Consider the following 18331-nt stretch of genomic DNA (forward strand, 5'->3'; position numbering starts at 1 on the left):
TCTGACACTCTACAGCGTGGATGGACTTTGAACACACAGTGCTCTGGGGGAGAAACCACACACAAGGGACCACAGTGTGTGATCCCATGTATGTGACACGTCCAGAACGGGCACAGCCCCAGACACAGGAAGTGGGTCAGTGGTAGCCGGGGTTGGGGGAGGGGAGTGGGGAGTGACGGCTAAGAGGAGAGAGAGTGCTTTGGGGTGATGGAATGATCCTGAACTAGACAGAGATAATGGCTGCACATTGTTGTGCAGGTACTTAATGTCGATGAATTGTACACTTTAAATTGGTAAAAATGGTAATTTTTAGGTGAGTTTCACTCCAATTTTTTAAAATGTGTATTATATAGAGTCTCCTCTCCTGGGCTGCCTACATGAGAGCAGAGACCAAAGCCATTTGGTCACTGCTATGTCCATGGTGGACAGCAGACAGCTTTGCAGTAGGTGTTCAAGAAACATTGGTGGTCCCGGCTGAGGTGGCTCAGTGGACTGAGTGCCGGCCTGTGAACCAAAGGGTCATGGGTTCAATTCCCAGTCAGTGCATATGCCTGGGTTGCGGGCCAGTCCTCCAGTGGGCAGTGTGTGTGAAAGGCAACCACACATGGATGTTTCTCTCCCTCACCTTCTCTCTCCCTTCCCCTTTCTCTAAAAATAAATAATTTTTTTAAAGAAAGAAAACATTTATGGACTGAATGAATAAATGAGTGTGGGAATCAAAAAACATAGACACCTGCTCTTCCTGAGAAAGAACACTCCATTTCTTCAAATTTTGGAGGAATCAGATGAAATTTCGGCTACAAAAACTTCAGACTTGCTTCCTCAGAATATCTCCACATCTCCTGACTCCAAGTCTGAGTTCTCCTCTACCCAGAAACCCATGGGGCCAGATGCACTTGGTCTTTATCAGTGTGCAAGGGCAAATAAAGAAGGACTCAGTCCTTTAGCAAGTAAAACTTTTATTAAATAAACTTTCAGTTTCTCCAGACCAAAGAGAGGCGTTTTGGACATAAAGATGATGCTCGCAATTTCTCACCTGAGACACGCCACAGTGACAAGGACCTCTCCAGCCACGAAATCCATCAACCCAGAGTTTCTTCTAAGTCCTTTTCTCGTCTTTCTTGTGTGTGTGTGTGTGTGTGTGTGTGTGTGTGTGCGGCAGTTTGTTTCCAAAAGTCGGTTTGCAGGTTGCAACTTCATGAAATTACTAGTAGCAGAAATAAAGTACATTGTACAAATCATGTAGATCTTCGGTGTGGAGTATAAAAATGGTATTTACAGCCAGTAAACATGGACCAGAAGGACACACGCCACTGCACGCCAGGCCTGGCGGGAGCTTGGTGGGTGCTGGAGACACAGATGAGGCCCCCTCTCGGCCCCTGAGCACACGCTTGCACACGCAGACGCACGGGACACAGGCACACTAGAGAATGTCTTGGAACAATTATCAAACTCTGGAATATCGAAACAAGTTGGTCGGAAGATTTTTTTTCTTTTTTTTTTTACTATGTGTTTTTCTTCTTTTTTTTTTTTTTCTGGGTCAGTCAACACATTTGGTAGAAACAAAAGGGAACGCTTTTTTCTTTTCCAAAAAATTTTCTTGAGCTTATTAAGTTCTCTGGCACCTCGTCTGGCAACAGACCCCACTGGACGACCAGAAGAACTCGACTCTGTGCTTTCAGGTGGGTTTTCATGGTTTGGGTAGGTATACAGAGGCACCCCACGGGATCTCCCTCCCAGCCCCAGCTAGGAAACAAAAATCCACTGTTGTTCGATTTTTTCCCCATTTTTTCTTCTCTTTTTTTCTTTGTACCTGCTCAGAAAGATCAAAATTTAAAAAAAAAATTTCTTTGAAGAGGTATCTTCGGCAAAGGGGTGCTTGGCCAGTGCAGGTTGGGCTTGTCCAACGAGCGTGGCGGTCTTGGTTATGAGATTGTGAATTCCAGGCTGGTGATCCTAAGGCAGGGAGGATTGGCTGCCTGCCCTTGGGAGGGGGCAAGAGGAGTGGGGGCTCCCACAGACCCCATCTACCCCCGACGGAAAGCTAAGGGCTCTTGGTCACATGAGTAAGGCTATGACTGGGGGTTAAGGGCTGGGGGAGGCAGGGGGTCTCTTTTGTGCTGAGGAAGGCAGGGCCCTGGGACACGGGAGGGGGTTGGGGGGTCCCGGAAGCTGCAGCTAGGACCAGGGACACTCAAGCCGGCTGAGCCCACAGGCCCAAGAGAATTGTTGGTGGCAGCGGCCAAAAGTCCTGGAGGTATATCGGTTGGCTGATGACTCCCAGTGCTTCTCCGGCGCCCTGGTCTGACGTGACAGCCGGGGGGTGGGGAGACACCGGGCTGCCCGGCCAGCCTCAGCCCTTCTTATGTCCCTGCTGAGTGACCGGCCTAGGGTCACCTTCTCTTGGATGGAAGGAAGTCAGAAAAGTTTGGTCCCATGATCTATACTCAAAAAATATATATGTCTATAACTCTATATATATATGCATATATATATATAGGAAAAGTTGTGATTTAGTCTGGGGAAGCCACCGAGGTTGCTGGGGGTGCCGAGGAAATCTCCCAGGAGGGAGAGGTGAACTCCTCAGCCCCTGACTCGGGAGCTTCCCCGCCCCCTGCCCCCTTCGGTAGCGTTTCACATTTTGGGGAGGGGGCTCAGGGGAGACAGGAGAGGAGAGGGAGGGCTGGTGTCCAAACTTGGTTGTAATTTACGGAAAAGTCCTGGATCGGTTGGAAGCGGGGAAACCCTCCTGGGGTGGAAGGCCCCTCACCTGGCGGAGAAGGGAGGGGCGTTAGAGAGCTCCGGGCCAGGGCACGCAGGCAGGCCGCCTCACCTCCCATCCGCCCCTTTGCCCTGACCAGGCTGGGGTCTGGGACCCCAGCGCCCATAGTCTTTTCAGAAAGAGTCCGTTTTGGGGCTCAGAGGCTGACAAACTCAGCTTGGAACGGATTTAGTGTCACCAAGCCCATGTCCTCATCTGGCAACGGGGACAAACATTCCTGTTAGTGTTCCCTCTCCCCTGCTGCCCGCCACTGAAGCTCCAGGGAGGCCGTTTCTCCTCCCGCCCACTCCCCAGTCTCTGCTCATCCGCAGCTGCGTCCCCAGGCACCGTCCCCAGGCGCCGGAAACAGGGCCTAGCACACAGCAGGTGCTCAGGGAGGATGTGCCATCCCAGCGTAGGAAAGTGTGCGGATCCCCCGAGATGGTCCCAAACGTGCATGCTGAGATGCAGGGCTCTGTGACTGCACACCTCAGACCTGGGGGTGCTGAGCCGGCAGGCTCTGAAAGGCACCACCATATGCCCTAACTGAGCACCCACTTTGTGCCAGACCCAGGTGAGGCTCTCTGATGATGATGGCAATGGTGGTTTTAAAGGGGAAAAAAAGGGATTATCAAGAACTTTGCAGGTGGCAGGTTCTGGGCTCAGCGGGGGAGCACTGCATTCCCTGTGTGAGCCCACCCCACTGCTTCTGGGGGAGGTGGCTTTTATGAGCCCATTTCACAGATGAGTGTCATGGAAGCTTAAGATCAGTAGTTTTCCTCATTGGCCCCTTAGGCTCACTATTTGTTCCCCAGACAAGGTGATTAGTTGATACAGTTGTTCACTCTGATGTCAGAACACTCTCGGGGATTTGTTTGTTTGGGGGGGTGTTTTTTCTGGCATGCCAGTGGGCAGGGCAAAATCCCACTTTCCTTTCAACCCACTGGGTATGAATTATACACCAAACAAGGGAGCTGCCGGGTAAGGGGGTGGCTCATCTGGGAGGGCCAGAGGATGGGATAGAAGCCCTTCCGCACATTCCCGACCCACGGCCAAACCTGGCCCCTCAGGGAAATTTCTCTTCATCCCTCAGAGTTTTCCTGGGAAGGCTTCCCGAACCACCCTTGGTGAGCACCGGATTCCCTGCCTCGCTACGCCAGATCTACTCTCCAGTCCAGCACAGGGAGTGGCTGTGTCTTTATCAGCTCTGTCCCTACCCGTCCCACCTGGGGGCTCCTGTATATAGCCTCTCGAAGCAATCTCACCCCTCCTCAAGCCCACCCCCGGCCAGGACTGGAGATGGTTTGGAGAAGCAGGAGGGACCGGCCACAACACCGGGCAGGGCAGGGCTGGGGCCGCCTGGCGGCTCACCTGGGCCAAGCCCACAGCCTTGGGGTGGCTGTGGGCGTGGTCAGTAGGGGTGTCCCGGGTCTTTGGGCCGCTTCAGCTGCACTTTCAGTCTCTTCATGCCGATCTGAAAGCCATTCATGGCCTGGATGGCGGTCTGCGCGCTGGCCGGGTTGTCAAAGCTCACGAATCCTGCAGAGACCGGGGTGGACCCGCGATGGTGGGCAACGTGGGCGTCTTCCACTTGGCTTCCCAGCTTGGGGTCCTAGGGGCGGGGCGTGTGCTTGCCGGCGGGCAGACGGCCCCTGGAGGTGGCAGGGCTTGCCAGAGGACACACGGCAGTCCTGGCCTGGTTCTGACACCCCTGGGTCTGCATGCATCTGGGGACAGGGCACCTACGCCTTAACTGGGGTGTGCTCTGCTGGGACTTTCCATGTGGAATTGGGGACAGGTGGGACCCCAGAGGTCCATGTTCTCTCTCCTATCAGGTTGCCTGCCTCCTTCTAGGCCCTGACCTTTGCCTCCTCCGAGACCCCAGTCCATGTGGGTCTATCTTGTCTTCCCCCATCTTGTCCATCTGACTCTCTGCGTGTCTTTCTCTTCTGTCTCCTTTTCCCTCTCTCCCACCCTCCCTTTCTTTCTTTTCTCTGTGTCCCTGTCTCTGTCTCTCTCTGTCTTTCTCAGCCTTCTCCTCCCAGTCTCCCCTGAGATCATCAGAAACACTTAAGCCTCCCCCACTTAAACTGCCACCAGCCCAAACCCCCTTTACCTGCCACCTCAAGGCCACCTGGCCCTACCCCTGCCCCTTACCTCTTGGTCCTCACAGGCTCCACAGGGGACTGTGTGGAGGCCACAGAGGCCAGGGGCCCTCCAGGGGGAGGGGACCACATGTGCAAACACTCGGAGGTGGGGTCACCTGAGCTCTGTGACCAAGAGGCCAAGTGGGTGAAAGGTCAAGCAGAGAGATAAGGGGGGACAGGGTTGAAGGGTCTTGCTGAGGCCCATGGGGAGCCATGGGGGAATTCAGAGCTGGGGGGATTGATGTCATCATATTTATCTCCTCTAATCCCCCCTGTATATAGAGGAGCAAACTGAGGCTCACAGAATGTGTATGACCTGCTGATTGTTGAATGTGATTGAGTAGGTTTTACTCCAGAAATTCCTCTCCCTTCTGGAAGCAGTACACAGGAGAGGGGTCCTGGAAACTGGCAGGAGTCCCTGACTTGCTGTGAGACTTCAAGTGTGTTGCTTGGCCATTCCATTCCTCTCTTTCCTCCCTCAGCAAATTGGGACAAGTCTTCCCTTTTATGGTTAGATACTAAGCACATACAGAAGGCACTTAATAAATAGTCAAGGGTTAGCCCTTCAAAGAAGACAGGGTAGGTTAACAGATCTTGTACTCAAACAGACTGGCTCTAATTTAGGTTCTGCCCCTATGCTGCTATGTGACTTTGAACGTGTCAGTGCCTCTCTGAGCCCTAAATTCCTCTGTTTCTGGGGACAAAGAAGTCCTTCCTAAGGTCCACAAGGCCCTGCATGGCCTGCCCCTGTCCCCACCTGCCCTTACTTCCTTCCTCTCTCTCCATCTTTCACTCTGTTCCAGCCACACAGGCCTCCTCACTGTTCCTCCAACATGCATGCTCCAGCCCCAGGGCCTTTGCACATGCCGTTCCCTCTTCCTAGAACACTGTTCCTGCACATTTCCCCATGCTGGCTCCTCATTGGTCAAATCTATTTTTCTTCTTATCATTTATAATTCCCTGGCCTAGATCCTAAGTTTTTTTATTTCCATCGCCTCCCCCTAAACCTGTGCCCTCCAGTTCAGTAGCCACTAGCTACAGTGGTTATTTAAATTTAAGTTAATTAAAATTAAATAAATTTTCAAACTTAGTCCTTCGGTCACACTGGCCACATTTCAAGTGTTTGCTAGCCACACGGGGCCGATGGCTCAGACAGCCTGGATGTAGAACAGTTCCATCATCAGAGAAAGCTCCACAGGACAGTCCAGGAGGGCTGTGAGGTCTCGGAGGGCAAGGGTTTGTCAGCCTCCTTCACCGCAATAATCCCAGCACCAAGCACAGAGCCTGGCACACAGCGAGACAAAATATATCTATTTGTTGAATGAATGAATGAATGAATGAATGGGTCTTAGAAAGAAGGTGTGCCCTGGCAAGTGCCCGGAACACAGTAGGTACTTAGGTACCTAATAAGTGCCTACTCTGATTATGAATGTGATTCTTTTAAAAGCAAAATGTGATTCCTTTGGACCAGGCCTGTCTCATGGCTGACCAACCCCTCCCCCCCACTCCGCAGGTCCCCGTTTCCAGCGTCAGGTGGGAAGGACAGGCTGGCCAGTAGGAAGGGGTGCCCTCTGCAGGGACTCACCAAAACATTTGCTCTGGTTGGTGGCCCGATCCATAAACACCTTGGAGGAGATGATATTGCCGAAGGGCAGGAACATCTGCGTCAGCTCCGTGTCTCCAAACTCCTGGGGGAGGTGGTAGATAAACAGGTTACAGCCTTCGGGACCTGCAGGTGGGGAAGAGAAAGACATAAAGCCCCCAAGGAGAGGAGGTGGACCCGCCCCCCCAAGAGAGGAGTGGGTCCAGACCCACATCTGGCACCTCCAGCTGTCAAGAGAGGGGTGCCCCATGACACCCAGAAAGAAGGGGTATGAAAATAGGGAAAGGGAAGGCAGGGTGCCCTGAGATCTGGTCTATATAATCCCACACACAGATACTCCAAACCTCTGGTGATTCTCAGGCCCCAGATATTTACAAAATTCAGATGACCCCTCCCCCTCCCCCCAAACCAAGATAAATCCCAGGAACTCCAAGCTTCCAGAAAGTCCCTCAGCCTCAAACTCCAGATTATTTGCAAAAGTCAGGTTAACTAGTTGACAGAGATATGAAAACTATAATCTATCTTTGCAATTATTCTGCAAGTCTAGAACTGGTTATACAATAAAATTAAAATGTTTGTTTTTTTAAAAGTGTGGTGAACAGCCCTGCCTGGTGTAGTGCAGTGGATTGAGTATAGGCCTGTGAATCAAAGGGTTTCCGGTTCGATTCCCATTCAGGGCACATGCCTGGGTTGCAGGCCAGGTCCCCAGTAGGGAGCACATGAGAGGCAACCACACATTGGTGTTTCCCTCTCTTTCTCCCTTCCCCTCTCTAAAAAAATAAATAAATAAAATCTTTTTGTTTTAGTCCGGTGATCACAAAATACAAGAGAAGTGATTCTCTGGCTCCAAACACCAAATAACCAGACATATTTTCCAAAAGCCTTGGGTAATCCTTCTAACTGTGACAATTTACAGAACTCAGATGATGTAAAAATAAAATAAAGTAAAATAAAAAGAGGATTCTCCAGTCCTAAATCTCAGATATCCTGAAACCAGATATCATTTTCAAATGGTGGACTATACCGACTAGAAATATATTTTTTTAAAGCATGGCTAACCCTCATAATCACCCCCTCCTTATATAATCCCCAGTGTATCATTTATATGCAAACTATAAATAATACCACTTAAAAACCTGATTAACTTGGGGTGGTGAACACACAATACAATATACAGATGATGTATTATAGAATTGTTTACCAGAAACCTAGAATTTTATAAACCATTGTCATCCCTATAAATTCAATAAAAATAAATCAAAAAATAAAAAATAAAAACCTGATTATCTGAAGCTATGAATATTTCCCAAAACTTCTCCCATGCTTCCCAAAATAAAGGTGATGGCCAGACCACCAAGAACTGCTCCCATACTAGCAGTGAATATTTCCCACAGCAGAAAATACAAAATCCGAGATCACACAGTCACACCCACCCCTTACCCCTCTGATTGGGACCACAGTTCTTCTATAATGCATGTTTTTAAAATGCAAGTGTGTTCCGATGTGATTAATGTGTTATGGAACAATTTTGAGCATAACACAAACTCTGTATTGTCTTATGGGCTAACACCAGGTGAACACAGAAAATCCAGACCCAGCTGAACCAAGCCACATAAGAAAACAAAATACGTGCTCACACACAAGGCTCTAACACCTATCAACTTCCTCAGTTCCCCAAATGTGTTACAAGCCACACCTGTCCCCACCTGGGGTTACAACTCTCTGACTTCAGACAACGCTGTTTCTACTATTTCACTGGAACTCACATGCGGCAACACTTTGATGCCACTCCCACGTGTAAGCTTCAGCTCTTTTCCAAGATAAAGTGCCCTATTTATTGTAGTATTTCTTAGACATCTAACATTGATAAAACTGGTACAGTTTTTAGCAGGGTTCTATCTTTTTATTATTATTATTATTATTATTATTATTATTATTATTATTATTATTATTATTATTTGTTTGATGTGGCTGCGGGCCAGACTCCGAGCTTCCCTTGCCATGGGGGTGACCTGGGGCTTTTCTGGTTGTTCGCCTCTCCCTAGTTCCTGCATCCCTACCAGCTGGATTAAAGACCGAAGGGAGCCCCCGGTGATGAGCGCCCCCTGTGTGTCAGGAACAGCTACTGCTTACTTCCCAGTTGGCACAGACAGCTGTGTTACAGATGGGAGAACTGAGGCATAGGCTGGTGAGGTACCTTCCTTTTGTCAGAAGTCAGAACTAGGTGGATCTGAACTCCAGTTGTCCGGCTCAAGAATCTAATCCTTGCATCCCCCGACTTTAATGGAGAGAACTCAGTTTACCCGAAATACCTCATCACCCCACCCCCAAACTCAAAATGAATTTCCTCTCCAAAATTTCCGGGAATCATTCGGTTTTGGAGAGGGTTCCTCTATGCCTACGGGGTTGAGCTAGAATGGTTCCCACTTTCCGGAGGAGGAGACTGAGGCTCGGAGAAGGAGATTCAGTTGCTCCCCTCAACACTTGGCTGCGTCAGGACCTGAACTCAGGCCTGTCTAGCCCCTGGGCCGCGTTGTTAGCCTCGGGTTGGAAGAGGCCAGGTCAGGTGTAAGTCCTAGAGGTGGAGGGGGCGGTCAGAGGGCGGGGCTGGCGCCCGGGGGAGTTCGCGGCCCCCTCACCTTCTCGCTGCTGCTGCTGCTGCAGGAGGGGCGGCGGCTGTGGGACGCTGTGCGCGATGGGCGTGATGGCCGCAGTGGGGTACACGGCTGTAGAGACCCGGAGCGGAAGCGGGCGTGAGGCGGGTGGGTGCCCGGCGTGAGCGGACGGGACTGACTCGAGGGGTTCGGGCGAAAGGTGAGGGCGGGGCCAATGCCGGGTCTTGGGAAGGGGAGGGGCGTGGCCACAACGGTGCGCCAACCTCAGGGTGGAGCCAAGGCAACAGGGGGGGGAAAGGCGGGGCCAGGAATTGAGACGCGGGGCCGTGAGTTAAGGGAGGGCCAAGGCTAGCCTTAGGAAGAGCCAGAGATGGGATGGGACCTTGGTAGAGCAGGGCGGGACCAAAGGTGGGTTCTGAGGGGCGGGACCAGACGCTAAAGAGGGAACAAGGGCTAAGAGCTGGGATTGGGCCAGAGCCAGAGTAGGAAGCTTGGCTAGAAAAAGAAAGACTTTGGGGCCGAGCCTTGGGGGCGGGGCTTCTTGTGGGGTGGGGCCATCCGCGGTGCGGGCGGGCTTCCCTACCTGTGTACTGCTGGACTCCGGAGAAGGCAGGATGGAGGGTCTCAGCCATGGTCGGGCTCTGAGCTGCGGGCAGACGGAAGGGCTGAGTGGGGTAGGGGCACCAGAAGACTTCTTTCCACCCCCAATTCTTAAGAGCCGGAAGGAGAGCAACAGACATCCGCCCCAGCTTCACCCCTGTGTAAACGGTTTACAGGTATGATTCCCATTTTACAGGTGGGGAAACTAAGGCTCAAGTAGATGAAGTAACTGGCACGCTCAGACAGGTGATGGCAGAAGCCTAGCTGGAATCCAAGTTTCTTGGACTCCAGAGAGGCTGAAATATCACCCCCATCTCTCTCCCCATCCTGGTCCACTCACTGGTTCCCTTTATTCTCTAGATTCTCCGGGTCGCCAGGCCTCTGCTCCAGACCACCACTCACCCCCATCCCTTCCCCTCTCTCACTCCCCACACCTCGTTCATCAGACACCCTATGGACCCACTATGTGGTTGTGACCTGACTGCCCTCGTGGAGGAGGTAAGCGAGGGGAGAGTTTGTCCAGGCCACTAGAGCTGACGAATCGAGAAAATTCAGCCAAAAGATTCTGCTCGAGTGAAGAGAGGTTGCTGGAGGATGGAGTGGTGTGTGGGGTGGCAGGTGCGGGGGATGCGACTGTAAAGGGGTTGCATGAACAAATCCTTTGTACAGCTAGAACAGTTCTGCATCTTGGTTCTGATGGTGGTTACATGAATCTATACCTGTGATAAAATGGTACAGACCCCCCACACACACACACATATGTACATGTAAAGAGCGGGAAAATGTGAATAAGCTCTCCTACTCCAGTGGAGTTCATTGTACAAACCAATGTCAGGTCCCTGGTTTTGACAGTGTCCTGTGATTATGTAAGATGTTAGCGTCAGGGAAGGTGGGTGAGCGGTACACAGGACTTCTCTGTATCATTTTGGCAACTCCCCGTGAGCCTCCAATCATTTCAAAATAAAAATAAACTCTCTTCAATGGTGGAAACACAGATGACTTACTTCACCTCAGCAAGGTGTTGGAAGATGTTTGCCTTGAACTCATGGTATAGGGTAGGGAAATGTGGGAGGGACCTCTGCTTCAAGAAGGCAGGGCCCAGCTCAAATCAGTGCATGGCCAGTATTGAGTGAATGAATCAATGAATGAATGAATGGATACAGGCACCAATACCTTTCCAAACAGTAATGATTAATAACTAAGACTGATGGTGCCATTCTTGGTACTAGGTACTGTGTTAAGCATTTTACATACTAAACTCATTGTCAGTGCAGCCTCCTGAGATGACTGATGTTATCTGATCCATTTCACAGATGAGCAAAGGGAAACTCAGAGACTTAAAGGAATCACCCAGGGCCACCAAACTTGAATATGAACCCAGAAACCTCTGGGTCCAAAGTTCCTATGTTTAACCTTTTTCTCTGTGCCCACAGCACATATCTGCTCAGCTGAGACTCCCTTGGTTCTGCGTCTCCGTTCTGCGGGCACCAAGGCATAGGAAATTATGCTTGTCCTAGAGATACCGTCCCTGCCCCCTGATGCTCTCCTAGGCCCTGAGGAACCACCTGAGTTACCTGGGTAGGGCATGAGGCCATTGGCATATACAGTCTCTAGGGCAGGGTGCCCACCAGGGAAGGGCACGACACCTGCAAAGCTGTTGGTGATGGGAGCCACGAGGCCAGGTACGGCGGCAGTGCTGAGCAGTGGGGGCGAGTGCAGTCCTGTGGAGCAGAAGAATGTCATGGGGAGCCTGGGCCTGGCCCCAGCCCTGCCCACCCATCCTTGGGCCTCTAGGGGACTCTCACCAGAGGCAGGGGCGATGGGCGTGGCAGGCAGCCCATTAAGGCTGACGGCGCCGATCTGCTGGATATGGCAGGGTGAGAAGGCCACGCCAGGGCTCAGGTAGCTGCCCGAAGTGGACAGGACCGTCGTCTGCTGCTGCATGAGCTGGAGGTGGAGAGGGAGTCAACATGCACAGTCAGGGTGGCACCTGCCCTGAGATCACAGCCCCTGGGGGAGGCCTGGTCCTCCAGTAACTAGTTAGAGGAGGGGGTCAGGCTGGATACCTTGGCTCAGGCCAAAGTCAGGGATCAGGAAGGAATCGGGGCTCAGCCTGGGGTTAGGGCTCAGTCTAGAGTCAGGGTTCATAGGAATCAGGGCTCATCCAGGGAGCTGAATTCAGTCAGGAATTTGGTCTTGGTCCAGGATCAGGGATCAGCCAACACTGAACTCAGCCAGGGTTGGGACTCAGTCTGGAATTAGCCTGGATTGAGAGGCTCATCCTGGGTTTGGTCTCTGTTTGGGGTTGAGGCTCAGCCTGGATTTGGGATCTCATCATGAGGTTGTGTCAGTCCAGAGTTGGGGTTCTGCTTGGGCTCTGGGCTCAGTTTATGGCTGGGGGCTCAGCCAGGGTTGGGGCTCAGGAATCAGCCATGGCCAGAAAAGGACCCCGAGCCAGAAAGACTGAGCAAGAGACAGAAAGATGGGCAGTGACAGGCCTCTCAAAGATACTAGATGGAGAGGGAGAGACTGAACCGGATCATCAGAGTGGTCTTGGGAACCCCACTGGAGGCAAAAGTGTGTCTACTGGGGTCACTCACAGCCTGGGCGTAGGCACTGTAGGGGCTGAAGGGCAGGGTGAGGGATGGTGTCAGAATGCCCAGCTGGCCCACCATCTGCTGCATGCGCCGTAGAGTTCGCTCCTTGTCCGTGTCGGCAAACTTCACCACCAGGCTGGAGGAGGCACCCTGCAGGGGCAGCCACGAGCAGGAAGGGAAAAGGGGAGGGAGGTAACCAGGACTCTGGGGTCCCCAGAGCCACACCAGCTCAGGTCCTGGATGGCAGCAGTTGCTGGCCCCGTCCATGAGCCCCCAGCTGCAGACCTCAGGCACTCAGAGAGACCACCTAAAGATCAGAGCCCTGGGTCTCATGCTTGACCATGCAGCCAACCCTGCACACGGGTCGGGCATCGGGCCCAGGGGTTGTGTTTAGGACACAGTGGAGGACCCTGACTCTCAGGCACATGCTCTCTCAAAAATAGGAGAATCCAAATGCTGGAGAGGAACAATGGCAGCCTGGGTGGAGGAAGCATTGTTACCCAGACAGCTGAGAATAGGTGAGAATCCAGTTGCTAGAGAGTAACAATGGGGCACAGGTGGATAACCCTGCAAATGGCACCTTACACCTGAGAACCATGAGAGGTTCCAACCAGCAGAGAGGTTGACATACCCCCTTTGATGAAGAGCTCACTCCCCGCTGTGCCTGCCAGCCCCATCACCGGACAGCTCTAAGTAGAAGGAAGCCTGGCCTGGTGATGAGCCAAATCCTGCCTGTCCAGGGACTGAAACTGGTGCCGCTCTTCTGAGACTGCCCTGCACTTCACACCCGTTTTCACGAACAACTGAGAGGAGAGCTGGTTCTTCCAGGCTCATCTCCCCGTGCAGATTTGTGCATTGCATACAGTGAAGGTGGCTCCTGGAGCTTCCTTTCTGGGGGTGCAGGTCACCCAGTGCTGGGGTGGTCCTCCCCAGCCTCACTCTGCTGCTGACCCACAAGTTCCCGGCTCCAGTCTTGCTTCTGCCCACCCCTACTCTGGCCCCAAGGAGATATTTCAAACCAGCCTGGTTCCTTCCCTTCGCTGGGGAACCCCTCTGTGGCTCCCATGGACAGAGGAGAAATCTGCGTGCCTCGCCTTGAACTGCAGGCCGCTCCAGCCCGTCCTCTGCTGCTCCGGGAGCCATCCATTCCTACCACCACCTTTGATCTTGTCACTCCCCAGCCCTGATGTCCCTCTGCTGGCCTTGGCAAATCCCATCCACCCTTAGGTCTCACCCCTCCTGTGTACTCACACATATATACACATACTCTCACACACATACGCTCACCATGCATGCTCACATTCATGGATGGCACTCACGCATACACACTCACCATGCATGTGAGCACACACTCGCATACATACATCACACTCGTGCACAAAACCACACATGTACACACATAAGCATAACAGTCACTGTGCACATATAATCACAACCCTCACCCACACATACACACATGCACTCATCCGCACACACATTCACACACCGCCTCACCTACAGAGGCACACACATGCACTTGTTCTCCCACATTACCCAGGTATAACCATGCACTCAACATGCTTGCGCCATGTACTCAGACATACAGGCACTCCCATGTGCACTGCCAGGCACACTGGCAGTACATCCTTACACACATACATTCACACACTCATACATGCACAATCACACACATGCATACACTCACTTGCACCACCATCAGAAACTTCCCCCTTGTCCACCTATACCCTCGCTGGAGAACAGCCAGGGACTACTAGACAGCTGGGATGGAAGGGAGAGGGCCCCCTTGCCTCTTTTCCATGCACACCAGCACCGTGGCCAGGGCAGCCCCTACTCACCGGCATGGTCTGGCTGCCATGCAGGGCGTGGATAGCTGCCTGAGCCTCTGTGTGGGAGGAGAACTTCACGAAGGCACAGCCTGCACCAAGAGAAGGACAGGTGAGAGGCAACAGGGTCTTTCTGGGCAGGCAGGGTCCACCAGAAGGGGCTGGAGCCCTGGATGGCCAGTCAGCATCAGACACACGCAGGCAGAAAGCCAGACATCTGGACAACAGAGCCAGCCAGCCGTTTGCTCAAGAGAGCTAGGCAACGAAGGATCAGACAGTGACAGAAACACACAGCCAGCCATGGGGTTGGACAGTCAGCCGGTCAGTCATCCATTCAATCAGAAATCCAGCCAGCCAGATAGCTGCTTGTCAAATGCACAGTCAAGCAAAGGGGACAAGCTTAGAGGACACCCACTAGCCACCAACACCATGAGACCCAGAGTTGTAATTAGATGTGCAGAAGTAAAGCGACAAACCATGAGACACAGACGCGGAGAGATACAATCCTGTGCACATACTCAGGCAGAGATGAACTCAGACCCAGATGGACAGGCTCATGTGACCAGAATGGAAGAAATGGGGATAAAGTCACCAGACAAGGGCAGACCCAGCTGGGCACTCACACAGGCAGAATCAGGCGGACAGCCAGCCAGAGACCACCAGACACATGAAGACCCAGACAGAAATAGTCATTTGGACACCCAGGCAGAAAGAGCCAGAGACTCAGTGATACAGCAGGAGTGATATGTAACCCCAGTCACATACAGTCATGTGGGCAGACAGGAAAACAAGTCTTTGGAGGTCATTAAACAATCATTCCTGGAAGGTACAGCTATATAGGCAGAATAATATCCACAGTACACAGGCAAATCCAGGCGGAAACCATCCCACAGACAGTCAGGTGGAGACAGGCATCCCCAGGTAGTCACAGGCACATAGGCAGGACCCTGACCACCCATGGGCCCCACCCTGCAGTCCTGCTCCTTGTGTGCCCTGCCCAGCCCCTGTGTCCTAGGCCCCGCCCCCAGAGCCACCCTCGACCCTGGCCTGTCACCTTTGCTGCTGCCATCAGGTCCCCGGAGCACCGTGCACTCATCTATAACCCCGAAGGGCTGGAACAGCCGCAGCACGTCCTCTTCCGATTGCTGCTTGTTCAGCATCCCCACAAACAGCTTCCGGTCCCCTGTGGGCGGAGACACCACCTCAGCCGAGTCCTGGCTGGAAAGCCTCTCGGAATTTCTCCACTGAGCCCGCCTGTTTCGTGCGTGTGAGGGAGGTCACAGCCGGGCGCTTTCCCTGCCCTGGGTCTCTCCACCCTCCCACGTTCCTGCTCTGTCCCATCTCCAAGCCTTTGCTCATGCAGTGTCCCCCTCCCCTGTCTGGAATGTCCTCCCTCCAGTCCTTCCGGACCCCTGCTCCACCGCTCCCACTCTCCAGGGAAAGACATCTCTCTCTCCTGTGGCCTCAGAGAGCCGGCACATAGTACCAGAGTTAAGAACTGCCTTGCCTGGCCTAGGTCCCTGTCAGCCTGTCTGTCTGCCATCCAGATTTTCTAGGGAGGGGTCAGTGCTGATGGCTTCTGCATCCTCATGGTGCCCAACAGAGCTCCCTGCCCAGCCTTGCCAGGAAACAGGAGTGGCCAGGCATCAGTGTTTGTTGAATGAATGAGGGCACATGTGTGCATAGGACCAGGTGTCTGGGGAGCCTGCAGTCCCCCTAGGGTGGGGTTGGAGTGGGTGCCTAGCTGGATGCCTAGCTGGGACCTGCCGAAGTCTGAGGCCAGGGCTCAATCTGGGCCAGCCCCTCCTGTGTGAGGCACCAGAGATCTGTCCCTTAGGGTAGTTGCGCTGCTCCCCTATAATCTGGAATGTGGCAGCTTCCTCTCTCTGAGATGGTGAGCTGGGTTACTATGGAGACCAGTTTTCTGGCAGCTGTCACTCATGGGGGAGGGAGGAAGAAACAGAAGCAGAGAGAGTGAGAATCAGGAAGGGAGGGAGAGAGATGAGAGTGAGAGAAACAGACACAGGCAAAGAGAGGCACAGAGAAGAGCAGAGAGAGAACCTGAGAGGCAGGAGAGAAAACGACAAGGACAGAGCAACAGATACAGAGGGGGAGGGAGAGAGCGAGAGGACAGAGAGACTGAGATGCACAGACCCCACCTCTCTAATCCCTGACTCCCACTGGCGGTCAGGTTGGAGAGCATCAAATCAGGCTTTGCACGGGCTTTACCAGGCTCCTGCACCTACACGGGGGTCCTAACAGCCCTGCCCCACAGACCATCCCCAAGGCTGGCTGTTCTCCCTCAGCCCCCAGTCCACCTGAAATGAGGAGGAGATCTCTAAGACTTTTTGTTTCCCAATGGGGACAGCCAAGTACCCCCACAGGCACACCCCCACCACACGGTCCAGCCCCACACAGACTCCAGGCTTCCAGCCTGCACCCCTGCATGCCCAGCCTGTTATAGTCAAGCACACACACTTGAACATACATGCCCACATGCACCCCACCACACTTGCTGCACATACACATGTGCACATACTCCCACATCTCTGCACACAGGTGTGCTCAAATGTGCGTGCTTACACACAGAGATGCCCTTGTCCAGATGTGCAAACATGCACACGAACAGATCGATCCACAGCCCTTTAGAGATGCCATCCCCTCTGCATCTGAAGGTCCCATTACGGCTCCCTGAGAGGAATGGGGTTTGTAAGCTCCAGGGGAAGCGCTGAACCTGGCCTGTGGCTCTGTGGTTGGGACAAGGGGACACAGCACCCCTGCTGTCCTGTCCCTAACCCATTAGGTGTGTAAGCAGGCAGGTGACTACTGCAGCCTTTTGTGAAAAGATCTTCCTTCCTTCCCCCCACCTCTGCCCACCCGCAGCCTGGAGGTCAGGGAGAGATGACAACTACCTCCACGGCTTTCGCTGTCCGCAGGCTTCACCTGGATCGGCCGTGCCATCTGCGGAGAAAGCGGGGAGGGGGAGGTCATGGTCAGCAGCTGGAGTAGCAGGGTAGGGGTAGAGGCTTTGTCCGAGCTCTGCCAGGCAACCCTGCCTACCTCCCCAGCCTCAGCATCCCAGCAACCACCCGGCAGCAGCTCACACTCCCCTCAAACCAAACAACACATGCTCCCACCTACGGGGCTTCACTCAGGCTGTCTGGAAAACTCTTATTTAGACTTTAAAACTCAGCAACAACATCCGTTTCTCCAGGAGGCCTCCATGCCTCCCCAGGTGCGATTGACTGTTTACAAAGATGGCCCGACTCCTCCAGTCCCTGTATGTAATATGATTGTGTGGTTCCTCTGGTCAAGAACTGGAGTCTATTTTCCTTTTGCACCTGGACTTGGCTATATGACTGCTCTGACCAATAGAATGTGGTGGAAGTGAAGTTGTGGGAGTTCCAACCTTGGCCTCAAGAGGCCTTGCAGCTTCCACTCTTGGGACCCTGAGCTGACCAGGTGGGTATGCCCAGGCAAGCTGCTGGAGGGTGGTAGACTTCACGCACAGAGAGGCCCCATCAGCACACAGCACATAGGAGTGAGGGTGTCCTGGCCCAGCTTGCCCCAGTCAAGCCCCAGCTGACTGTAGCTGCAAGAATGACCCCTGGGGAGACCAGCAGAACCACAAGCAGCTGAGCCAGGTCAGCATTACCAACCCACAGAACCATGACCAAATAAAATGATTGGAGTGGTTTGTTACTCAGAAGTAGCTGACCAATACACCAAGGCTGCTACATTTAGTCAGCTCCCTGAGCCCTAGGTGGGAGAATATCATACCTGAGTGGGCCAGCCTGCAATACAGACTCAGTGTTCTGAACACTTCTATCCTCCACCCCTAGCACTGAAAACGATGTTCACTGAAAGAAATCCTCCCATAGCCCCCACCCCCAAACTTACCCAGCCGTGGGCATGATGTGAGCTAATGTGAACATCTGACAACAGGCTTGAGGGACATGGGATGGGGGTGACATTTGCTTCTCCACTGGTCCCAGGACAGAGTCCTCCCAACCTGCTATCTTTGGTGAACTCCTACTCATTCTTCAAAACCCAACTCAAAAGCCCCCACAAGAGCAGTCCTTCCACCCCTCTGGATTCTCTGCCCCTTCTGCCTGGGGACTACAGCATCACCCTCACAGGGCAGAGAGCCCAATGAGCCTGCTGAGCTGAGCTGGCCAGAAGGAA

The 18331-nt window shown here is 53.1% G+C and overlaps 1 protein-coding gene across 7 annotated transcripts in view; it reads right to left on the reverse strand.

Moving 5' to 3' along the window:
• Positions 1-990: 990 nt before the first annotated feature.
• CELF5 (CUGBP Elav-like family member 5) overlaps positions 991-18331 on the reverse strand; it is a 42207-nt gene continuing 24866 nt past the window's right edge. For 2 of the 7 annotated variants that reach the window (XM_045831320.1, XM_045831319.1), the window contains exons 3-13: positions 17056-17107; positions 15201-15329; positions 14159-14238; positions 12327-12473; positions 11532-11673; positions 11301-11447; positions 9710-9772; positions 9151-9237; positions 6494-6637; positions 4133-4300; positions 991-2770 (exon numbers count right to left, since the gene is read on the reverse strand). In XM_045831320.1, the coding sequence (XP_045687276.1) occupies positions 4173-4300; positions 6494-6637; positions 9151-9237; positions 9710-9772; positions 11301-11447; positions 11532-11673; positions 12327-12473; positions 14159-14238; positions 15201-15329; positions 17056-17107 (1119 nt within the window). In that variant the 3' untranslated portion in view covers positions 991-2770; positions 4133-4172. Of the gene's footprint in view, positions 2771-4132; positions 4301-6493; positions 6638-9150; positions 9238-9709; positions 9773-11300; positions 11448-11531; positions 11674-12326; positions 12474-14158; positions 14239-15200; positions 15330-17055; positions 17108-18331 lie in introns of those variants that run through there. The other 5 variants (XM_045831316.1, XM_045831315.1, XM_045831322.1 and 2 more) reach the window with 5 other exon arrangements.

Source organism: Phyllostomus hastatus, unplaced genomic scaffold (genome assembly GCF_019186645.2).
Source record: "Phyllostomus hastatus isolate PE091 unplaced genomic scaffold, TTU_PhHast_1.1 phas_contig_159, whole genome shotgun sequence".
Taxonomy (NCBI): Eukaryota; Metazoa; Chordata; class Mammalia; order Chiroptera; family Phyllostomidae; genus Phyllostomus; species Phyllostomus hastatus.